Genomic DNA, 21,446 nt, shown 5'->3' on the forward strand with positions numbered 1-21,446 from the left:
CACTGTGCACATTTAAAATTTAATTGAAGTGAATTAAGGTGGTACGATATGACCATTATTGTTCTTATTTGTGGGATATACAGTAAGACCATCATTGCATCTTTACTAAATTCTCCAAACAGCATGTTGCTTTTCTCTCCCCCGCTGATTCCATGCTGTCTAACCAGTTTCTGAATAGCATCATCACTCGTCCGTCTTGCCAAAAAAATACACTCCTTCTCTCAGACAAGAGAGTAACAGCACCAAACCATTTCCTGGTGTCACATGTTTCAGCTCTGCGGGGCTGAAACAATTCTTTCTTTCATTATAATGAAACATGAGATGCCAGATAATCTCATAAATATGTGTTGTATTTCTTCTTCGGCACTCATGCTGGTCGGGAGAAAGAGGCAGGCCTTTGTTTGGAGTTTCCTGGCTCACAGGAAGTGATTGCAGTGGGACAGTGAGGGACACTCATCTCTTGGAAAGGGGGAATGCTCGAAGACGTATCCCTTTTTGATCAAGGCTTGCTGATGGATTGCCTGGAGAAAGGCAAATGGGGATCATACCGGGGCCTGATGACAAGAGGCCAATTTTGATGTCTCTTTTCTCTCATTGCGGTGCTTCTCTTTCAAGCCAAAATCTGTTTGAGCAGCCTGGGAAAATGGCCTTTTACCCACCTTCCTAGACACAGGGTTGACAGAACAACTAAGAGCTAAATGGAGATGAGATGAATGTTGAGACTAAATAAACTGCTCGTCTCTTAATTCTGGTAGCAATGAATAGACACCTGATTGCTTTGCAGATTTATTTTTCATGTTGTTATGAGGGATAAAATCTTCATCAGGAGTCCTTTAGCTGTGGTCATTCTTTTGTCTTCATCACTGGATTTGATTAATACTCATTCAGAAATGGTCACAAAAAGCACACAGGAAAAAGGAGAATTCTGTCCAGAAAAAGTGGACTGAAATGAGAGTTTTCGGCAAGGAAAAACAAGGCCACCGCTTCGTTTCATCCCAGATTGTTTAATTCAAAAATGTTGACCCATGTGAGAAACATTATATCTGAGCAACATCAAGCTCCATATTCAGTGTAACTATAACCTCAAAGGCCACATGTTCTCACAGTGTTTATAATGCATTAGTGGAACAAACTCTACACTGTACTCTCTTTACAAATCCCACCTGGCCATGTATTAGTTGCAGATGTGGCTCTCTAATTCATAATGAACTAATAATGGTTTTGTTAGTGCAAGATTGTTTTCCTTTCCTCCCTCGCACACACATAGATGGAGTTAATCTGCACTGGAGGTGTGGCAGTGCAGGAGAAGATATTGCACCCTGTATGAAACATAGACTTTGGAATGTGTTGTTGCAAGATAGCAAGCTTTGAATTGTCTCAGTGTGACTCACTCATCATGAATGGATCTGTATCATTAAATAACAGCTTTTTTCTTTGGGGAGCCACCTCTCTGTATGTGTCAAGATTATAATGACTTATTGTAAAGGGAAAAAAAATCCAAGTATGAGCTCTCCAACATACCACAGAGAAACCACAAGTTCAGCACTTTGTTTTATTGACAGTCTTTGACTGTATTTGCAGCAAATGAGACCACATGACACAGAACTGCAAATTAATGACTCCATATTTTGATGGTGCACTGATATAAAGGAGAGCTCAAGGACTAGACATATGAGATAAAGTAGAACAAAAGACTGAGATCTAAAGGCATCAATTAACAGCCTGATCCAGCTTTTATGTCAAAGGGACTGCAGTGTGAAAAAAAAAAAAAAAACACGTTGCTGAGGCATTTTTCAGCTGCATTGACACAGTCATATTGACTATATTGATGCACCCACTTTTACATTATGTTCGGTGAATCTATTGATATGTTGATTTTATCTCAAAAGATGTGCCTAATGAAGATTATCAGTGCTTTATTATTATGGTTATGAGAGTTATGCTTTTCATTGTCCATATTTTCAAACTGCATGTCTTCAAACTGAATGGGAGAAAATAGACTTTGAGGGTGAGAGCTAATCACTGTGTTCGGCAAACATAATGCTGTTTTGGTTGACAGTTGTAACAGGGTTGCAGGAGAGTAAATTTCTTAAAATCAGGAAAAAGGTGCAAACACTACAAACACAGAGCTATTGTATATCAGAACTCTGATATAGTAGCATCCAGACCAGGCTCCCTGACAGGGTAACAACTACACAGTGGATGTTCCAGTCCTGAAGGAGACGGAAGAAACAAGATGATAGATGCTGGAGGTAATAAGCTAGTCAGACATGCTAAGATTTACATCATAGCAGATGAACACACTGTTAGATCTGTTCTTTACACTTGCTCTTGTTTTTATTTGTCGTAAAGGAGAAATAGAAGAAACTGTTTTCAAAAGTCTTTAAATGCCAGGCATTGCTCTTTCTACAGCCCAATGCACACTAATACATGTGGAGAAACCCAAACCTATCTTGCCTAGTTATGGTTGCTAAGCTATATAGCAAATGGCCAGTGTATTCCAATTTCATGTCAGGCTCATCTATCAACATGGAAATCCCTTCTACTGTACATGCTGCCAAATTTAAGATCAGCCTATAACTCCTAAAAAAATCTGCTTATGATTTTAAAATATCACAGGCAAGGCCAAACACATAATGTATTTTGGATTGAGCAGCTTATTTTTATGATTTATCGGTATGGATTTGGCCAATCGCTTCTGCTAAAATCCAAACTCTGAGGAAACTGGCGTAAAGGAGGCATTTGAAAGCAAAAGGTCTGACCATGGTTCATGTTTTAAATTTATATCTAGTGTGCCTACACAGAATGACCCATCATGTATTAGATTACACTAGATTCAGAAATAGAGCCTGACACTTGAAATACTGGAAATCACATCTACTTTAGAGGTAATACTTAGCACCAGGTGCCTTAGAAACCTCTCAAATTTCCATTAGTTTGCTCTGTAGACTGGGCCTGCAAGCACACAGTTGCTCACACAGAATACATGCACTCTGACAAAGACAGACCATGGTGTATTGACGAGTATGTCATCCTGCTCCAGTTTATCAAAGGTTGGAAAGCATGTTGATGACATGCAAAGAACAAAGCCATAACACGTGTGGTGTGAAGTATTGAATTAAAACGCCTTCCTGTTACTTCCCGCATAGATTTCACCTCGCCACTTTGATGTCTGACCTGTGAGGAAGAAGTGAATGAAGCTGCACGCTCTCTGTAATAGCAGCTTGTGTGTATAGTAGAGTCTCATTAGGGAATTTTACCCCAGCGAAAGATTTCGCAATAAGGCAAACAAGGATGATAAAGAAAATGAAAGAAGGAGAGAAAGCAGGAGGAAATCCAGAAGAAAAGAAGGACTGGGGATATTGTAATTAGTTGCACCTGTTTCCTTTAACCCAGCTCCAGTTTCCCTCTACAAACGCATGCAGATTACCCATCAAAGCCCCTCGTCGCTGCCTCTGCTCAATGGATCCTTTGTTGCCAGTTGTCAGGGAGGCGGCCCACAAAAGTATGTAACACAAGCAGGCCACATTGCTCTAGAACTTACAGTACATGCAAGCCTCCACCAGCCACAGCAAGAATAATAGGGAGTGTTTGTAGACATGCAGTCTGCATCACTGCCATCTGCATGGGGGACACTGGTGGCACTTTCTTTTTTAGACGTGACCACAACAGTTCAATCATCTGTCAACAGACTAAAATGGGCCTGCATTAGCTGTTAGGGAGGAGGGACATGGGCTGCCACACAGGCCTGATACCAAGGGTGAATTTACCTTTTAGCTGGGACACATGCATATAAGCAAATGCATATGCAAAGCACTGCACTGTACTACTACTGGACTAATAGTAATACTAATACACTCTCTAACAGTTGCTAGACTCTTATTTAGGAACTATATTATGGTGAACATATCTTAAAATAAGATGTTCTATATTTTCCCTAATATCAACAGATCCCATTAAAAGCCCAAAATAACAGTGTATTAATTCCTCTACCAAATATATTCCTCTGCGCCATAGGCATTCATTGTTGTCCAAAAACTATTAAAACCACATCAGTGAACCACAGTTATTCTATAGGTGTAGTTTTCCTTCATTACCATGAATGTGAGCACTGAAGTTTATTTAGAATCAGTCCCATATACATACCATCCAGCTGCCATAAATGTAGTTGAGCTCAATAAAGTGTATTAATCTGCAGCTGAAAATAGTCCCCTGCAAATGCACTTTTTACCGCTGTTTAAAGAATATTTGTTAAAAACTACAGTTCCCAGCTGTTTTACAAAATGGTTGGCCTGGTTTTAAAAAAGATGACAGCATGCAGAATGTTTGTAATTTACATGTTTAGTAGGAGCCACTTGGCTTGGTGATAAATCAGAGAGTATTGTGAGATTGTCTAATGCATTGTTGATTTTATATTGATTTTTTACTTTATGATGTTGACAATAATAAAATGTTTGTCTTTTAAGGCAAATATAACTGAAAATTTTACAAATAATAACAAATAAAATAGATGCTACAAAAAGATATGATTTAATCACTGCATATTTTATTCGGCTGATGTACTGGTGAGTCATTATAAACTCATGCTGTGTAGCCAAACACTGTTAAACTTCACAGAAGTGCATTTTAAATTGTAGCAGATTCCAAAGTCAAAAACTCTAATTGAAGTCATCAATAAACAGTACTGTTAGTTTAATTGTTAAATTGAAATAAAAAAAAATCTTCACACTCAATTTATTTATATTACTCTTCTTGATCTTTCACTTGCTCATTTTATTATTCAGGTTTCAAAACTAAAAAGCTTTTATTCAGGTTTAACAAAAATAATAATTTATTGACATAATCCATTACATTCTTATTTTCAAAATGTTGAATGTTTTTTTTAAAACATCCAATACCCTTTTACTGCCTTTTGGCACTCTTTGGCCTCCATACATTAACATTTACTGAAACTTTTTAAATCAGCATCAGTTCAAAATCATTTTAAATCAGTTCAGCATCACTTGTTTCAGCTACTGGTCATTTTGTTTTTCATGTAGAGTTCTGTTACTACAGCATGTGTAATGTGTATATAATACTTTTATTTTTGTTGTTACTTCATGGTTCATATTGTATGTACTATATGCTCCTGGTGTGAAGTATTTACATACCTTTTTGTTGCTATGATGTTTTAATTTTCCAGTGAGACTGAGCCTCTGTTTATCTTATGCTCATGAACTACCAATGAACTTCTGATAAAGATGCTGACCACTGCTGCAGCAACATGAATGCATTGCATCAAAGATCTCAGTCAATGTATATTGACTCCTAGTTGATGGCCTCAGTAGCATGTATGGATTGTCCATGTTTCAATTTGTAGATGATCTGGATCCAGCAGCTTTCCTATTTCCTCCATACGGTCACCACATAATTGAAAACATTTAGAGGGCTGACATTTTGGTCACACTGTTCCTGATTCCAGATCAGCCAGTTGTCTGCACAGCTGCTGCAATCTAATAGTATTCATTTGAAGAGACTGTCCTTGATTAGGTTATTATCAAGATCATTTAGCGTTTCAATAAGAGCAGTACAGGGAGGAGTGACGGCAATGTGGTGGTACAGTGGTATTCTCTCTAACTGAATTGGTTGCTGATAGGTTCACATGCTCACCTCATGGAATGTATCTGACAATGAACACCGCGGTGGAGGCAGGGGGTAAAGGGGGAGAGACCATTCTGCATTCAAGCGCTAATTAGAAAAATTAGATCTATGAAAGGCAGTGAGTGATCTAGGCCTTCAACCTACGTCTGTGTACCGCTGTAGCAGCACAAAGAGGAGGCAACAATGAGCATTGAGGAGGAGGGAGGGGGGATAAATAATTTAATCCATTATCTACTCTGCAAAGCTCATCAGCACTGCTACACAATGGCCACGATTGAATTGCTGATTGCATTTCTCTCCTACCCTCCAGGAGAAAATGCCCATGCTCCACTATGTGCTCTCAGCCTGCCAGCACAACCAAGAGCAAGAGAAAGACAGAGAGAGAGAGGGAGGGAGAGACAGAGTAGTGTAGAGTGTCTTCCACCAAGGTCAAACTACAATGCAGCAATCTAATTAAGAGTATCAGAGAGTTTCCTGTATGGGGTCAACCTCCCTGTTGTGCTCACAGACTCATATTGTCCATTATGTATTACATCATGTACTCCTACATGTAAATGATGGATGTGATGCTGATTAAATCTTTTTATTTCATCTTCCCCTCCCATATTCTTTTTTAACTGATAAGAATATATCTATAAAAAGAGTTGTGGCACTGTTGTCTCTCTGTGATAGTTTGACCAGCAGTATGTATAAATGGATTACTGTAAGGCAAGATATAGTCTGTGATCTCTGTTTAACCATTGCTAATGACAGGGCTCTTTGGATGGAAATGTCATTCAGTCAGTCCTCCAGTTTGGTACAAACTGAAGCATGTCGTCATCATACTTTTTTTTCATACATTTGTGGTTCCCACAGGATAAATCATACTAACTTTGGTGATCCCCTGCCTTTTCATTGCTCACATTTTTTACATTTCTGATGAAATATCTCAACATCTATGTAATGGATTGTCACAAAATTTTGTACAGGCAGGTTTCCAGAGGATGAATCCTACTAACCTTGGCAATCCTCTGACTTTTACTTTAGCAGTAACATGAGCTTATATGAGTGTGATGTGTTGACTATTGGATGGATTGCCATGACATTTGGTACACACATTCATGCCCCCCTCAGGATGAACAGACATAACTTAAGCACCATCATCAGGTCAAATTTTTAGTTAATCCAAATGTTGGGTAGAGACAAAATACCTGCAAAACGAATGACTGTTTTTTGTGTTACGTGCTAGTTAGCGAATGTTAGTATGCTAACACAAAAAAATAAAATGGCCTCTCATGTATTAGCTTTGTGACTTGAATGTAACTCTAAAGCTAATGCATGAAAGGCAAAGTCTCAGGCTGAACTGTGCCTAAGTAGACCCTCAGAGAGCTGCTAGCATGGCTGTAGACTCTTAGTCTTGTTTAACTGTCCTCTTCACATCATCACGTCAGTGTAACAGGCTACAAGGCAAGAAACCATTAATGGATGATTCCCCCACTCTCCCACCCCATCAATTGCAATCTATCATCTGTACCAGGCTCCAGTAAAATAGGAATATCAGGGACACTTGAGGTATTCTTGGCCCAGTGCCTCTGACATGCTGGCTTAATTTTACCTTCCATTTCAGTGTGGCACATTTACATAAAACACAGCGAAAAGTAGTACACATAATAGTCCCCTTTGGCTAAACGCTTTAAGGTCCTGTCCACAGTCCCAGTGAGGGGCAGTCAAGCTGCCTCTGCTCTGCTCTGCTCTGTTTGTTTTATGGAGCAGTAGTTAAACCACTTTGAGGTCAGCTAGCTGCAAAAACTGTGCTGGGTCTCCTATGGTCTGCTGAAAAAGGGTCCAAAACCAATCCAGAGAGCCATTTCTAGAAGTCCAGCCAACATTCATTGACAAAAAGAGGTCATTATTCTGCATGCAGCTCCAGCAATAACAGGAGTAAATGCTCTGGATGGGTTGTAATGGAGACATTTTACTTATGTTAGAGCTGCTGCCCCTGCAGATCAATTCCTCTTGCAAAGGTGCTGCTGCAGGAAGGAGCACATCATTAAAAAAGCCCAAAATGTCCCCTTTCACAACATGCAGGGTACTCCATTTGCACACCCTGAATTAATTTGAGTGCTGTCATTATGCAAGTACAGCACAAATTGCCCAAGACCAAGTGAAACTATTTATAGCTATCACAAGGCCTGAGAGCCAAGTGTGCCTAATGGTGTAATTTGTATTGTTAATGGTAATGCACTATTAGTTTGTTCCATTTGGCTTTGCACAGGTGCATTAATGGGGGCTTGGTGAACCGTTTCAGTCAGTCCAAGCCCACATGCTGCTCTATGGAGGCTTTCGGCAGCACCACGGCTCCCTCTAGTGGCTCACAGCACAACAGCAAAACAGAAAACAAAGACAAAAACTCAACACTTGAGACAGAGGCTGGAGCCAAGGTTAGGGGAGAATCTGTTTTTTTTTTCCCCCAACAACAAAAGCCAAACCTTTTAATAAATGGATAAAATCAAGAAATCTTAGTGTGACAGAAAGACCTGCAGAGTCCTTAAAACTGCACAGAAGCAAAAAGTCATTAACAAACAGCCCCCACAACTGTCAAACAACAACAACAAAGCAGGATAGACTTTTGAAATATTGTGTTGCTAATTAACCTTCAAGCTCATCAGCCACAATCAATATAGACTGTAGCCTTTTTTTTCTAATTGAGATGAAGTAATTATCAGACTGTATTCATCTCGTTAATGAAACAATGTTCCAATATGCCTGCAGCAAAACTGTTAATTGAGTTCTATTTTCTGAGACGAGCAGCCTCTCCTTGTGTCCATGGCCACAAAGCGTCAAATATGGGTTGGGGCCTTTGTGCTTGTCTCTGTGTAGACACAAGAACAGGCTGTGGACTGGTGGAGCGTGCTACTGCTCTCTCCCTGCAGACAATTCTCCCTCCCTCCTGTCTATTCTCCCATCAGAGAGGAGGCAAGAGTTGGTAATACCGCTGACTTCAGCAGATCATCCCGTCCCAGTCTGTTATTTCACGGTTTCAGTGGTTAAGTACTCCCTGTTGAGTAAGATATAGCGAGGCAATTATTCTGTAATTATGGAGCCAAAAGACGAGAAATGGAGTCAAGAGTTACTGGGCTCATGTAAATCACTGTAAGAGACCCCAAAAGGGTAAAAAACAAGCCTGATTGTATGCATATGGGAGCAGGAGTGGGACTATGTACTCAATGTAATACAATATCCCATACTAACAAAGTCAACTTTAAAAACCTGTGGTAAAAGAGAGAAAAAGAAATAGACAACAGCTGAAACAATCCATTAACCACTTTTCCTACAGAAAATTGATCTGGATTTTTTGCTCTTAATTTTGTATCTTTGGGTTTAGACTTTTCAGACAAAAATTAAGGTAACAATTTTTTTTTACTGTTCACAGACATTTTACAGAACAAATGATTTATCAATGAACAGAGAAAAACAAATTCTGTAATGAAAATAATTACCAGCTACAGCCCTGGTATGGAGCATGAAAGACACAGGCTTTTTCCAGGCTTATAAAAGATGCAGCTGAGTTGCACTGTGGGAAATGTAGGATCCCTGGTTTTTGGAGGCTTGACCCATTTTAAAAACTGAAAGTCAGGATGCTTCACCCTCTGCTGCTTTGACCATTCTTTTTAGAAGTGGTTTAGTCTAAAGCCTGTATGGAGAAACCATCTTTTTGTGGCTTTTTAGGGACCTCTGAGTTTATTGGTTGCTCCAACTCTTTGGTCCAAACTGCACTCAAACAAGACTGAAATACCAAACCCTCCATCCAACATCCATTCAACAAATATTGGATTGATTTCCATGAAATTTAGTACACTCACGGTCCCTGACTTTTCCAAATGGTTCCACCACGATAACATTCGTGATATTACAATTTTGAAGCACATGCTGTAATTTCTAAGAACTGTTGATACAGAGCAGAGAGTAAGATATTTAATATCAATATCAAGTTCTTGTCAGTTTAACCAGGATTTTTTCTATATCATGTGATAGCCATTTGTAGAGGTTCTGTCATGACTGCATAGTGTGCAGACATGAATAATATTCATGCTCAACAGACATGTCATAAATGTCAACTTCCAGGCAGGGATTGTCTTAACAAAAGATGCTACTGGGTTGCATTATGGGAAATGGAGTAACCCTGTATTTTAATTTGCTCTAGGGACTAGGAGGGCTTTCAGATCAGGGACCCCTGCCCAGATTCAAGCACACTTAAGCCCAAAGTCCAGCAAGTTTGACTAGTATGCACACTGTATACTACTACCCGGTGCACACCCAGGTCCACATGAATGGTACTCCAATTTTGGCCAGTTTATATTGTAGTGAACACACAAACAGGAAATGTTTAAAATCTCTCTCCAGCAAGCCCCCCAGCTTTAAAAAAGTGCAACAGTAAATCTCTCCTTATCAGTGCAATCGTGAGTTACACACACATTAGACACAATCGGCATCTCTTAGTAGAGAATAGAGCAAGAATAAAATTACCCAAGATATTTGCAGTTTGTGTTTATGTTTAGGCTGTTAATGTGGTAAGTGTAAAACAGAGCAAAAACAGGTAATGCAGTTAAAAAGAATACACCAAAATAAGAGGAAACATGATTGTGAGATCACTGGAAAATGAAAACAAACAAAAAAATGTTCTATACATTGTAATAAAGGCACTATCAGTTCAACCTCACACTGTGTCTCTTTCTGCTGGAGATAACCCTGTGACCAAGTCAAAGCTCTGTTTAACCCTGTACTCAAACATTCTCTTCTCTGTTGATTAGTACCTTTCTCCTGCTCCATGTTGTCCATTCACAGGCTAAAAAACAGCAGCCATCTGTTATAACAAAGATGCACATAACTAGCTCTGTGATAAAATATTGTTAGAATGTGTTAAACATGTCTAAAAATTGAGAAAATCTCAGTGGGATAAAAAATTACTAGTCACGCACCAAGGGATGCAATGGTCCAATCTATTTTCTGTTGCTACCATTTGGTCCAAAAACATACCACTGCATGTTAACACAGTATGTTCAAATGCAGCTTTGTTTTCTTGTATTCAAAGTTACATCTTCTGTAATTTGTAAACAAGTACTGGTGCACCTAAAATGTAGTGTGCCAAAAAAACAAAAATACATAAACCAGATGAGCTTATTTCCATTTCCAATCTGTCAGCGCACAGAAAGACACATTGAAATATGGTTTGAAACTTGTTCAACTAGTTGAGTTTGCTGCTTTTATCTCAGTGGTCTGCTCTGAGCAGAAATACTTTCTCACAACTCAGACTGACAGTCTGTCCATGTTAGGTTTTCTCAACAGCTGCGCCAGCAATAAAAAAAATTAGACACATTCCTTGTAGAAATTCCACTGTACAGTCTGAAAAGGTTTCTCTGTACTATAACAGGATCAAAATTAGAATCCCAGAAAAGCTGAGGTACAGGAACAATAAGTCCAGCATTCACCAGCATCACTTAGTGTCTCTTTATGTCCCAGTGTATATGACTTCTAACAGAGTTTTTTCTCGTGCAGCCCCTGTCACTATTTTCTGGCTACACTTTCAGTTCACTTTGGGATAGATCTTTTCATAGAAGAAGCTCTGGGCCAGGACATAAAGTTCTCCATCCTTCTCCCTGACAGCGTGGGCACGCACAAACTGAAACTGTTCGAGTGCAAACTCGTAAAACTCATTTTCGATTTTCCAGATGTCAGATTGCTGCAGCTTGGCTATTGTCTCTTTGGTGGGAGGCTTCTTCTCAGTGGTCTTTCGCAGATGGGACTTCTTTCCTGGAATAACACAAGACAGTCTGCCAGTCTGGGCAACACAAGGTTATTACTGATCAGTGGCGAAGCAAAATGAATGCACTGTGTTAGTACCTGTCTTGTAGAGCTCTGTGGCTCCCTTGAAGAATCGTGGCAGTGCTGCCTCCAGGATCATGATGAAGTCCTCCAACTCCTCAGTTACTCCAACAAGCAGGTACTCATTTACCAGGTTGTATTTGGCCTGTTCCAGGGCCCATCTACTGCCCGCATTCCTGCACACAAAGTGGCAAACACTGAACATAAAACACTATTAGTATATGTGAGATCAATCCAGATGGAGGTTTCCACTGTGTTTCTGTTTCTTTTTGTGGGACACTTAAACCAGATTACACTGGTTTCTACATTCTTACTATCAGATAAAACAGATAATAAATAGTAAAAACAGACATTATGCTTATTCATACAAGCCTCATGTGTATGACAATAATGCCAAAGTGCTGGTAACTCACATTGCACAGTATTTTTGATATCTGGCTGATGACCCTATGGTAGAGTTGACAGTTCAGCACTATAGATTGAAACCTTCTATTGGTCTTTTATTGATATGAAAAACACACTGCCCATTCCTTATTTTTTACAAACATCAAACATAATCCAGAGTGGTGTTTCTTCTTCCATAACACTAAGACTCTTTCAAATTGCATTGCGCTATTTCAAATCACAATCGGAAACAAAAACAAGAGCACTTGTTTGCCATATGTCCCCCCATGAACTCCACTTTTACCTCATTAATATGCAAATGTGTGCAGCGAGGCACTCCAAAAAAAATCTGAATCAGATCTATTCCATATTGGGTTACCTGTGGTGTAAGTATGAAGTTTCTACTATGCATTGTTCTTGAGTGATTGTGCTTACAAGTAAAATCAGTTTCCTCCTAATTAAACTAATTAGCTCCTTAATTAGCAGATATTTTTTATACCAACATGTTTGCCTTTGCATACCACATTTCTGGAATCAATCAGCACTGCTTAGCTTCTAGTGTTAGGGAGTTACAGCAATTTTTGAAAAATCAGTGTTCACTCATTATGATGCAAATGTATGCAGAAAGGTGCTCCAAAATCTAATCAGATCATCTGCTCCATATGGAGTACCTGTGGTGCAGGTATGAGGTTTCTGTCACTGATAGTTTTTGAGTTATTGTGTTCACAAGAATGTTTCTACAGAGTCACAGAGTAAGAGACACCATGATGACATAATGTCCTGTGGATCAGATGCCTTGGTGGTGGGATATAACAATTAATTGTTAAACCCTAGTGTACATTAACTGTGATTGTGATGAGGCAGGTGCAGCCCACTCACCAGCACTCTGAATGGTGGCCACAGAAGAAGGGGATCTGCAACCAGAGTTTCTCAGGAGCGCAGTCAGACCCCCCTGATGACACACACTCATCAAAGGTCTGAAAGACAACACAAACGCTTCTTTTCATCAATGAATGAATGAGTGAATGTGCTGACTAACAAAAGGCCTGGAGGGCTGTCAGACAAAATATTAATGACTTGTAACGATGAGCCATAAATAAAGACCTTTTTATCCCCTTGTTTTCTTCGTCTAAGGCCAGGTCTGTAGTCATCTCCAAAACGTAGGAAGTAGTAGTAGGACACCAGCCGCTCTATGGGGTCTCGCACCACATTTATGTACATCGGTTTACTCTTCACACCATATCTACAGAAGGAAAAGTGTTGACATATTTTTTAAAGGTTCTATTTACACTATATAAATAGAACCTATATCTATTTAAACCGACACTGGTTCAAAGACCAAATGACGTAAGACCCTTTATATACCAACGTCATAGTGAGTCTAGTCCACATTAGAATCAGCTTTTCCATTAGTGAAAGGGTGGCAGCATCAGGGAGGACTGAGAGTGCAACTTAACAGGATCTCTCTCACTGAAAAACACTTAAACCATTAGGATAATTACCTGTGATCACTGAAATGATAGTGTCAGGGGAGATAAGGAGAACAATGCTATTAATCAACACTAAAGCACACGTTAACAATCAATACATGACCTCCCTTTATCTGCTCTGCTAACTGTTTGTAACTAATCTGGATATTAATGGTATTACAGGAAATGAAGGGCCTTACTTTGAGAAGTCCAGATAAGCTACATGGCCGTGGTAGAAGCCGGGCTTCATCTCTCTCCATGAGGTGACATTCCTGACAAAGCGCACCTGTAGCCAAAGATAATGGAAACTAATTACGCAGAAGGGAAAGTGCAGGAAATGGAAAAACAAAACAACCACAAAACACAGGGACAGAGAAGTTAAAATGGCACTATGCACTATCCATATCAGTTTTTGACATGACTGTAGCTCAGAATGATTAATCAGCATAGTTCATATACAGAATAAAGGTCTTTATGGTAGAGTGGCTAGACAGAAGCCTCTGAAGCCTCAGAAGCCACAACATTCAAAGAACTCAGAGTATGAGGAAAAACATTCTCTGGTGCTGATGGGACAAAAATTTAATCTTATGGGCAGTGAAGCACAGTGGTGGCAGCATTATGCTACAGGGTGCTTCTCAGTGGCAGGGAGACTAGTTAGAACTGAGGGAAGGATGAACACAGCCCAATGCAGAGAGAGGTCCTTGAAGAAAACTTAGTCCTGAATGGACACAACCTGAGACTAGGGGCATGGTTCACCGCTACAGTTGACAGAATTCAGGAATGTCCTCGGGACAAGCCTGTGACTGTCCTTGAAAGGCCCAGCCAAAGCCCAGAGCATTTGTGGAGACCTGAAGATGACAGTGCACAGATGCTTCCCATTCAATCTGACAGTTGAGAGGATCTGCCAGAAAGAATGTGATAAACAGCCAAAATGTGGTGTGGTATAGACTTACCAAAGAGGACTTGAAGCTGTAATTACTGCTAAAGGGGCTTCTACAAAGTACTGAATTAAGAGTCTGAATACTTCATGTAAATGAGATTTCAGTTTTGGATTGTTAATAGATTTCCAAAAAAAGCTAAAAACATGCATTCACTTTGTAAATGTTGGTTATTAAGTGTAGACTGATGGACAAAAATAGCAATTTAATCAATTTACAATTAAATATACAATACAACAAACTGCGTAAAAAGTGAAGAGGTCTGAGTTCTTTCTGAGGATACTGTACATTAGCTTTTTTTTTTAAATTACTTTCTCCTTTTTAATAAAATTAAATTTTGTAGTAAGGTCTCCTAGTTTCAGTCACTCTCTGCCATCTTATCATCTTATCTTATTGTTCCTTGTGAAAGTAAGTAGTTAGTGCTGACTTAAAATGTCATATTTGCATATTTACTTTTCTACAAGGGGCTAGAGTACTTTCCTGCTTTATATTTGATGTCCAATCCTCACATTCTTTGTAGGGGACAGTAACTATACATTACGTTATATTTTTCAACCCTGAATCACAAATAGGTGAGATTTAATTTTTAAAAATGATAATGTATTAAAAATGACAGTATGATCTGAAAGTCAAATGCAACAACACACTCTGGTAAGTGACTGAAGGAAACTCGTGAGAGAATCAGAGCATCTCTTGTATGGATTATAGTGGCAGGACAAGGAGGGCCATCTTAGTGAGAACATCAAACTGAAAATACAGGGGATTCTGAATAGTGAGGAGAACTGACCCCCTGTGCCCCCAACAGAAATGATGCCCTGTGTCAACAGTATAAAACCTATAACACAGCACTTCAATTTACAGTATGTTTTCAGCTGTGACTCGATGATCAAAAGGATGGGGGTACGTTTCAACAGCTGTTTAATGTCTCACATAAATGTGCCTTGAAGTACAATTTTCATCAGTTAAAATTGAGCAGAACTAATTTCCACCCACTGCCCTTTTAACTCTGAATAGCCTTTCTACAGACCAGCACACCACCTCCATTCATTACTGTTATCTTTGACACACACTCTGTGGTTTGAGAGAGCAAAAAGTATGACAAAGTAAAACATATTCACCAGTGTTGGCCAAGCTAAATGCTATTACTGGAAACAAATTTGAGTGTTCCTGTACAAAAATGACTTGGACTGGGATGTTGCAGCGGCACACTGAGTCTTTCCCCTCGTCTCTGTTTTATCATGTGCAGAGGAAGTAGACTGCTTGTGGGATGGAGGGGGCAGACTGTTTGTGAGATGGCAGACAGGATATTACCTTGGCACTAGCAGCCAAAAATAACACTAGCATAGCTTTGGGACATTTACACTACATGTCCTAAGCTGCACTAACAACAGTATAAACGCACCCAGTGTAACAGGCAGAAATGTATGATGATGACACACATACTCTCTGAAGCTTTTAAAACATGAACAGGGTCTGGATATTTGCAGAAGAAAGGCACAAACTTTTTCCCTAAACAAAACATTGACATTTTTCATCATGTTAACTGTGGAAGCAAACATGACAGAAACAGACCACGACACAACTGACAAAGGTGATTCACTTGTTTTAAGAATTATAATTAATCACTTTATCTATCTATCTCTCTCTCTCTCTCTCTCTCTCTCTCTCTCTCTCTCAATTCAATTCAATTTGGCTTTATTGGCATGACGTTTTACATAAAACATGTTGCCAAAGCATAAAATGACACATGTACATTAGAACATCAGTAAATACAGTGATAACTATATACGGTAAGATAATAATAAAGAATGAGAAATAACAAAACAAAACAAACAAAAACAAAACAAAAAAAAAAAACAAGAAAACAAAATATATACATATACATGTGTATGTATATAAATACACACATACAGAATCCCTACATTAAATTAAGTCTCTTTTTGTGACATGCTGACAATTTCTTTATATTTTGTGGAAATAATTTCTGTTCATTTCACTGTTTACAGTGTGTACAATTCTGTTTGATCTTTCACATTGTCTTTTTGGGTCCGTTCAATTGCATTATGTCTAGTTATATTGTTTGTCTTTTTATAGGATGTTTTATTTGGCTTAGATATTGGGCTAACTGGAATTCTCTGTGTAGTAAATTATAGCATTCTAATTTATTTATTTAATTTTTTTCTCTCTCTCTCTCTCAGCAGTCAAATCGGCAAAGTCTAAGACAGTAATTTGTTTTTCATTGTTTTGGTTCTGTACTTCAGCATTTTGGATTTAAAATGAAGCCATAGCTCTAAGGTTAGTGCTGAGTTTCAGCTTTAAGGAACACTGAGGCTGGTTATTATCCATGCTGGACAATCAGCAGAGGACAAAGATAAAAATAATGGATTAATGGCTTGCCGGACAAATGCTACTCAATACCCTCCAGCAACTATTCTTCATGTTTTCCCACCTGCTCTGATATTCTACACTAACATTAAGAGTCAAGCATCAGTTGAGGCAGCAGATTTATGAACAAGCTGGACTATGGAATCAGACATGAACCTGGCAGTAAGTTTGTGATGACTTCATCATGAACAGTCTGAGACTACTGACTGTGAGGAGTGTTGAGGACCACACAGCAGGCTCTTACCTGGTGAGGTTTGGAGGTAGAAAAATGGTTTGTTAACATAGGATCAAACATTATGTAATAACTACATAACTGGACAAGGTCTCAAGAGTTTTGGGCCACAGGTTGTATCTTTATTTTTACTTTTATTTGACCAGGAAGTCTCTTGAGATATATTATCTCTTTTAAAAGAGAGACCTGGCCAAAATGTCAACGTAAAATAAGTGGCACACAGTTCTGTTTAGAACAGACGTCATTAACTTACAAGAAACTGGCTTCGGGTAAACAATATTAGTTTTTAGTCATTTAGTTTTTTTTTAATACACAGAGGAAAACATAACTCAAAAGTGTAAAAAGTTGACAATAGGCTTAGTAGATTATTCTTGAATTAAGGGTTTCATACAGGTTCATGTGAGCTATAAAAAACAATGCACTGTGTCCTTTACCAGCAGTAGCACTGTCTGAATGAAGACAACATGGACTGTGATTTTTTTTCTTTTTGTTAACAAATCATGTTGTTAAGAATCACAGGAGAAAACGATGCAATCTCATTTTAACCACAATCATACAGCCCTGTCATTTTCTTACTCTACAAGATCTCCTACATAGGTCACCGACAGATTTGAAAGATACGCAGATGACAGACAGAATTCACAATCACAGACTTAACAAACATTGCGTGTGAAGTACTGCATTGCACAGACGTTACATAAGGCTATTGATAGGGTAGAGTTCAAAGCCCCTATAATTTTTCCAAGTATCAAAGCTCTTACATTCATGTGAAAATGTTTCATGTTACAACTAGTCCAACTCTGACCACAACAATGGACTATTTTTAATTCCAGATTTTCAGTTGTGATGATCAAAGTGCCCACAAGCCTGTCATGAGCTGAGCGTTTGTTGTGCCAACAAAGAACTCATCCATCTTTGCTTCTTTGTTGTATTAAGTTCAGTATGATGAGTATTATGACAGAAATGTGCTCTAATTTGGAAATGTGAGAGGTGGAGTCTAGTTTCTTACTACCACCTTCATAAGCTGTTCAAATACAGTAAAATAGTTTACATGCTGTAATAAATGATGACCTTTACTGTTCTGAAAGTGATTATGACTTTGCCTAATTTGCACCACTGCTTCTAAATGCAGTAATAGTCAGTGTTCTTACCTGGTCTTGTAAAGACATGACAGGGTTGTTTTTGGTTGTGTTGATGTGCAGGACATGGAAACGATTTTTCCCACACAGGTCGTAGGCAATGTTAGTGAAGGACGTACTGGCAGTCTTGGGCACTCTGTTATAGATGATGACCATGTCATCTTTTTCTGCCAGTGGTGATAGTTCCCTCCCAGCATCTTCATTGTGACGCTGCTCTACTTCAGCTACCTCATGTCTTGCAATGGCCCGTTCTGAAGAGGTGGAAAACATTATGTATATACAAATGATGATCAGACATAAAAGGCCCTCAAACATAGCAAACTATGATATTTTGGTTGTTTAAGGCAAGTGTTTCTAAACTGAATTAATATAAACTTCAATTTATACAGTTATGAACTGACTGCTTTTCTCTGCAGACTGGATTTTAATGAGTTGAAAGTTATTTGATGCTTATTGTTATTCTCATTTGGCAGCACACACAGCAGGTGTGAGGCCACCAACACAACAATAAAGACAAACACAAAGGTACATCCATTGTATAAATGAACAAGTGGTTTTAGAATTAAGGTCAGTGAGGCTTGTTAGCATGCCTTAATTAAGGAAAACAACATACCTAGTCCTTCAAAACACAATAACATCAAAACAAGTAATTAATCTTTTGATGACAATATTGACAGCAGGCATAATTAAAAGTGTGTTTTTCTCTCTCCCCTTTCCTCCTCTGCAATGTTAATTAAAGTCAATTACAGGAATGGCCTTGTGAGTATCTGATGCTCAGTGTAATGCAGGCAGTCTGCTGCCAGGCAAACCTTTCAATGTCTGACATCATGAGGACAGGGAAAGCTCAAAGGTTGGTGGTCGTGTGTCTGCAGGATTTCTACACCTCTCCATGCTTCTTTTTTCTGTCTTGAAGCATGCTTATGTATTATTAAGTGATGTATGCACTAATATACCTAATTTCACTTAACACTTTGTTTTACTGAACTGCAGTATGGAGAAAGTTACAATACAAAATAAGGCTTTTTAAACAGCACCTGTCAACTTCAAACGAGTACTGCTGCACAGTGGACCAAATAGCTGATTCTATTATGATTACAATCGGGTGTGTCTATGTTGCTGCTTATGTCTACAATGTTTGACTGACATTTGAATATCAGTTAATGGGTGGGTCAGGTCCAATGCTCTCATTTATAGTCTTGCTGTGGTTTTTACAAGCATCCTCCTTAGTCTATTAAACGTGTTTGTATCACAGAGCTGAAGCATAATGGCTGGCACAGTTTCCAGAGTGACATCCCAGCCAGCAGTCTCCACATGAGATGAATTTTAAGAGAGAGGCCAAATTACCCATACATAAATTTGCCTGAAAGTAAATGTTTCTTCACCTCCCAGCCCACTGTACGCTATCTGCAACCTACAGTATTATGCTGGTTTGAGGTCATTTACATTCACTCACTGCAGTACAGTGGGCATGATGCGCCTGTTTGGACTGAATGCATATTCATCCAAAAATGCTTCATGCCTGATCAGCCACATAGAATACATAGAGTTCTAACATTTGAATGACATTTGGAGAGCAATGTACTGAGTGTATACACTGATCTATTTGTCTTTCTGGATATGCTGTTGATGATGATGTATTTATTAGAAAACTGAAAATATTAATGTCTAAAATAAAAGAAGGTAATATTATCTTCTGCATTAGTCAGTGGCTGCTTATTCAATGTAACACAGACATCAGAAGCCATTTAAATAACCCATCAGTACAAAGTAAGACATTTGTGTGTTCAAACTCCACTCTTATGCTCATGGACATTATTTCTGACATCATTTTCTTAAAGAAACATAAAGAAACAAGCATTTTGCATTTACACAATAATGCAAAGCAATAATCTCATGTTTCCAAAGTTAACCATCTTTGTTTTGGTCTTACCGAGTTTGACTCGTGACTCCTCTAGATTCTGGATCTGGTTCTCAATGAAGAGCATCGCCACTCCAAATGCCAAAACAGCCAAAAGCTGGATCTTGGGCGGCATCGTGGTCCTTAAAAGCCCCATCAATCAACCAGATGAATCATTCCGCGGACACAACAGTGCAGGGTCTCAGGTCCACTGCTAATGGCTAACCAAGCAGAGCGCCTACTAGCTTGTGCGACTGTAAAACTAAGTTGAATGACTTTGAGCAAATCAATACAAATTTCGCAACGTTAGCTGTTATGCGCCATTGGTTGTTAGAGCAATTAACAGCCGTACGGGATTAATTTAAGGTTAGCAAAACAAACTAACATTAGCTAGCTTCTCTACTAACTAACATTATAAAGCCACATAAAGCGCAGGCTAGCGTCTTTTAAATATGAAGACCGTGGTCATTCCGCGTTTTTAATTCGCGCTTGCTTTCTTTTAACCCCGCTGACCGCATGCAGACTCCATGACAGTCCATCCATTTAAACAAGATATAAAGCTGGAGGGAAAAACATCGTTTAAGGGCGACTTTAAACTACAGTTCTGGGCAGGACTGTGGGCAGTAGCTTGTTGCAGCAAGTAGCATCACTGAAGTGTAGCTGCTTCTTCTTCTCTATGTTTACGGGAGTATCACAAACCTGTGTTAAACGTTCATCGTTAAAGGCGCCACCTACTGGACTGGAGCATGTATCATGAGACAAAATAACTGCATAAAATAATAGAAAATAAAAATTACAAAGAAAATATAAAACACAAGGTTAAACCTGTTACCCTCTCTTCAGAACTGTTATCATGTTAGCACTGCTTGGGTCTTTTAATTTCTTCTGATCTATCACCAGCTCTCAGCAGTCTTTTTAGGCTCCATTCCTGTCCTGCCTCATTAATCTCATCTCGTGTCTCCATCTCTGTATTTATTAAAATGCAAATCATGTTCTCACTCTTCCACTACATTACACCACTGACACAGACTGAATGATCTCTTTCCAATTAAACACAGAGAGGAATGAAACATGGCCACACTTTAACAACTATGTTGGTATAATACTGTCACCTCACAGCAAGATGGTTCTGGGTTAGAACCTGGTCTGTCCAGGGCTTTTCTGTGTGGAGTTTGCATGTTCTCCCTGTGCCTGTGTGGGGTTCTTTCTGTGTACTTTGGCTTCCTCCCACAATCCAAAGACATGCAGGTTAGGTTAACTGGTGACTCTAAACTGCCCGTAGGTGTAAGTGTATATGTTAGCCCCGTGATAGACTGCTGTAAGTAACTGCAAAACAAAATACAAATGAAAAACATGTGCAGTTGTACTTTCTTTATTTTCTACTATTTTAGTGACAGCACAGATTTCACAGTATTTATACAAACAAACATATCATGTAATTGATCATTTGCATTAATCAAAGAAATATGTGGAGGTGATATATATCTGCATATGATATAC

General features: G+C 38.9%; 1 protein-coding gene across 1 annotated transcript; it reads right to left on the reverse strand.

Annotated features, from left to right (window-relative positions):
* Positions 1-10,152: 10,152 nt before the first annotated feature.
* On the reverse strand, positions 10,153-20,608 carry hs2st1b (heparan sulfate 2-O-sulfotransferase 1b). Its single transcript, XM_018669894.2, has 7 exons — positions 19,980-20,608; positions 18,062-18,300; positions 13,556-13,641; positions 12,991-13,129; positions 12,766-12,863; positions 11,521-11,678; positions 10,153-11,430 (listed from the first exon to the last, which is right to left on the reverse strand). Exons 1-7 carry the CDS (start codon positions 20,101-20,103, stop codon positions 11,204-11,206), a joined length of 1,071 nt encoding a protein of 356 aa, XP_018525410.1. The 5' UTR covers positions 20,104-20,608; the 3' UTR covers positions 10,153-11,203.
* Positions 20,609-21,446: the final 838 nt, after the last annotated feature.

Source organism: Lates calcarifer, linkage group LG17, assembly GCF_001640805.2.
Source record: "Lates calcarifer isolate ASB-BC8 linkage group LG17, TLL_Latcal_v3, whole genome shotgun sequence".
In the NCBI taxonomy this organism is placed as follows: domain Eukaryota; kingdom Metazoa; phylum Chordata; class Actinopteri; family Centropomidae; genus Lates; species Lates calcarifer.

What these genes read in the sequence shown, in the direction of transcription:
- hs2st1b (XM_018669894.2), bottom strand. Translation starts at nt 20,103, where the DNA reads ATGGGGCTTTTAAGGACCACGATGCCGCCCAAGATCCAGCTTTTGGCT. An exon ending in TCATGTCTTTACAAGACCAG is followed by an intron (nt 13,642 to 18,061) that starts GTAAGAACACTG and finishes CTTTGGCTACAG; the next exon opens with GTGCGCTTTGTCAGGAATGT. An exon ending in CACAGAGCTCTACAAGACAG is followed by an intron (nt 11,431 to 11,520) that starts GTACTAACACAG and finishes GTGTTATTCCAG; the next exon opens with GAAAGAAGTCCCATCTGCGA.